Source organism: Saccostrea cucullata, unplaced genomic scaffold, assembly GCF_032062105.1.
Source record: "Saccostrea cucullata isolate Sc308-1 unplaced genomic scaffold, CSIRO_AGI_Scuc_v1 ctg10363, whole genome shotgun sequence".
NCBI lineage: Eukaryota > Metazoa > Mollusca > Bivalvia > Ostreida > Ostreidae > Saccostrea > Saccostrea cuccullata.
The window spans coordinates 17,501-21,079 of NW_026923264.1; the positions used below are offsets into that span (position 1 = coordinate 17,501).

Genomic DNA, 3,579 nt, shown 5'->3' on the forward strand with positions numbered 1-3,579 from the left:
AATATAAAAAGGCAATGCTTTTGTTAATGAAAGAAATACAGGATCATATGACAAAGCTGGTGCCAGCCACTCCACAACTTAATATGTGTGACCAGGCAGTCATGGTGAGTTACCATCCAACAACTTAATAAGTTTGATTAGGCTGTAATGATCAAGTAGGTTACCATCCAACAACTTAATAAGATTGATTAGGCTGTAATGATAAAGTAGGTTACCATCCAATAACTTAATAAGTTTGACCAGGCTGTAATGATCAAGTAGGTTACCATCCAATAACTTAATAAGTTTGATTAGGCTGTAATGATCAAGTAGGTTACCATCCAATAACTTAATAAGTTTGATCAGGCTGTAATGATCAAGTAGGTTACCATGCAATAACTTAATAAGTTTGATCAGGCTGTAATGATCAAGTAGGTTACCATCCAATAACTTAATAAGTTTGACCAGGCTGTAATGATCAAGTAGGTTACCATCCAATAACTTAATAAGTTTGATCAGGCTGTAATGATCAAGTAGGTTACCATCCAACAACTTAATAAGTTTGATCAGGCTGTAATGATCAAGTAGGTTACCATCCAATAACTTAATATGTGTGAACAGGCTGTAATGGTAGATTACCATACAATAACATTATATAATTGTGTGACCATCCAATAGCTTAATATATTATACTTTCATGTAAATTACTTGAATCTGATTCGTCGAGAAACATTTGATAAAAAACACTACTACCTGCTGAATAATGAAGCCACGCCCTCCTGCGTAGCAACAGTCAACATTGCTTGACGACGGGTGGTATTCCAAAAAATAGCAACTGCGCGGAATTTATGCACGCACGGTTCACTGTAATATGTATTTGTATAAAACATTCAGTATAATATAATAAATATTGCATGTAGTTGAGTGTAACATTGAAAATTTTCACCCCTCGAAAACCATTGTCAACCTCGGCTGCGCCTCGGTTGACAATGGTTTTCTTGGGGTGAAAATTTTCAATGTTACACTCAACTACATGCAATATTTATATAATGTGTGACCAGGCTGTTATCATACATATAGGTTATTATCCAATAACTATATAGGTGTGATCAGGCATTATTATTTAATATGTAGATTATCATCCAATAACTATATAAGTCTGATCAGGCAGTTATGATACATGTTGGTTACCATCCAATAGCTTAATGTGCATGATCATGCAGTTATGATACATGTAGATTACCATCCAATAGCTTAATATGCATGATCAGGCAGTTATGATACATGTAGGTTACCATCCAATAGCTTAATGTGCATGATCAGGCAGTTATGATACATGTAGGTTACCATCCAATAGCTTAATGTGCGTGATCATGCAGTTATGATACATGTAGGTTACCATCCAATAACTATATACTAGTATGTACTTTATAAGTGATGTTTAATTTTTTGATTTTACAGAACTGGGCTCCTGCTGGATGTGCCAAAGGAAAGAACAAATGTTACAAGGGACCCCCTTCTAAACCTTACAAGTGTAGCTGGCCACATTAGCACTGTATACTCGATTCTCATTATATGGCGGGTTTCATTGTATCGTGGTATATCACAAAAATTTGGATACATAGCCTATATTCTTTTTGTTGATGGACAATATGTATGTTGTCTGATTGTTTAATTTTTTTTTTTTTTTGACGATTTAGAAGTATGGAACATCCGTTTGAAAAAAAATATTAAGATAAAACGTAATTTTACATATTTCCAGTCCCGTTTTTGTTATATTTCGACCATTAGATTTATAACCTAGTAAAGATTTTTATCAAGCTCATCTTTTAAAAGTCTTAAGTTTTTACAATTGATTATTTTTCATGTAGAATTGCATCGTAAATTCAAAAATAAAAGTTGAGATCCATATCATCTACAAGTTTCCATGTTTTCCCATACAGCGATACAACGAGACTCCATTTTAGGAGGTAAATAAGACATCCTGTTTTAAAAATAGACAACAAATTAAATGATGCAAGCTTGGAAAATAATTGGACACTAAAAAGTTAGGCCAAAGTTAGAACTATAATTATCATTTGAATAAGTTAAAGTAAAAGTTTGAAATAACACTTTTTATGCAAAAGGATTAAGTACCACGATATAATTAGACACCATAATAAAGTTCTAGGGTCAGTGATGTAGCATTTGAAACAAACTATACATTAAAATTTTATGTTCATGGTGCCAAGAGATTAGGATTGTGCAATATCTATAATCATTCCACTTACTGCATACAGGAAATATTTTTCACCCCCTTTTTTATTTTGCCAATTTCTCCTCATCACAAGGGAAACAATAGAAAACAGGATAAATTCAAAAAAGACTTTATTTTTTTTATTTCTCAAACAGGGCAAACTTGTTTGCAGGGGTGAAAGGGCAAAAAATGGGATGAGAAATAATCTTGTATACAGTACTTGTTATTTCTTCCTTAGAGCCCATCCTTGAGAAAGCTAGGGCATTATATTTTTGACATATCCGTCATTCCGTTTTTTTTTTATTATTTAAATATACTTTTTTTTAAGCAAGTCAATAAACATTGATCTGAATTTTCATTTTATGGACTCATGTGATGTTGATTATGTGTTACAAATATTTTAATTCTTTGTCTTTAGGGTTACTGAAAAATATAATATTCTTTGCTTTTGAATTTTGAAAAGTTCTTATCTCTCTGTGCAATGTTTGCATACAGGGAAGTTGATTTTTGCATTAAGATAGGTAGCAGATTTACAAGTTTAATCTCCTTAGTTTTTTATAGAATAAAATTCTTATTGAACAATTCATAAATTTTGCTGTAATTGAAGTCAATTTTTTTTTAATTTTACCTGCTGGTAATTAGCCAGTTTAAGTTTGTATGTGTTTTTTAATGTCATGTTTGACAAAAAAAGTTTTTTAAAATTGTGTTTTTAGTGGAAATGTGGATTTTCACTTCTGAAGAAGTTAATAGTCAGCATTGGAGCATATTTATTTTCTTATAATTATGTGATCAGGAATCTCTATATTATTTACTCTTCAAAGGGAGCTTGAGTAAAAATTTTGTAAATGAAACAAAGTGGGCACTTTTCATTTGAATTCATTGTATATATGAATCTTGTTGCACTTTTCAAAAATCTGGATGTTTTTGAAAAGTTTAAATGTCATAAATACGTTATACATTTGTAATTGTGTTAGCATTCCTTTGATACATGTATATGTATATTTGGGTTCCTGTGATATGAGAAAGGGAAACAATTTCCCAGTATTGTTTTTGATTTGCTTAAAAATGCTAGTCCTGTTGCACAAATGATGCATTTTCAATATGTGTTTCTATAAATTTGATATCTTGGTGTTATATTTTTATGAGCAACGATTTATAAATGTTATTTCTGTCCATTAATTGTATGAAGCGAGAATATTTTTTAATTTGTGTGTTTTACATTATTTTGACATCACTCATATTGAGATGCCACAACTTGTTGGAGGGGGGGGGGAGGGCTTGATTCAGCAAATTTAAGAAATGGTCTATTGTGTTTTATTATGCTACAGCGCTTGCTATGACACCAACCTTTTTAAAAGGTAAGC

At 31.5% G+C, this 3,579-nt stretch overlaps 1 protein-coding gene across 1 annotated transcript in view; it reads left to right on the forward strand.

Moving 5' to 3' along the window:
• Positions 1 to 1,590, forward strand: part of LOC134263586 (N-acetylgalactosamine-6-sulfatase-like) — a 13,391-nt gene extending 11,801 nt beyond the window's left edge. The window contains exons 13-14 of the mRNA XM_062745975.1: positions 1 to 104; positions 1,441 to 1,590. The exon at positions 1 to 104 is cut by the window's left edge and continues 14 nt beyond it. Coding sequence (XP_062601959.1) covers positions 1 to 104; positions 1,441 to 1,530 — 194 coding nt within the window. The 3' untranslated portion in view covers positions 1,531 to 1,590. The remainder of the gene's footprint in view (positions 105 to 1,440) is intronic.
• The last annotated feature ends 1,989 nt before the right edge of the window (positions 1,591 to 3,579 follow it).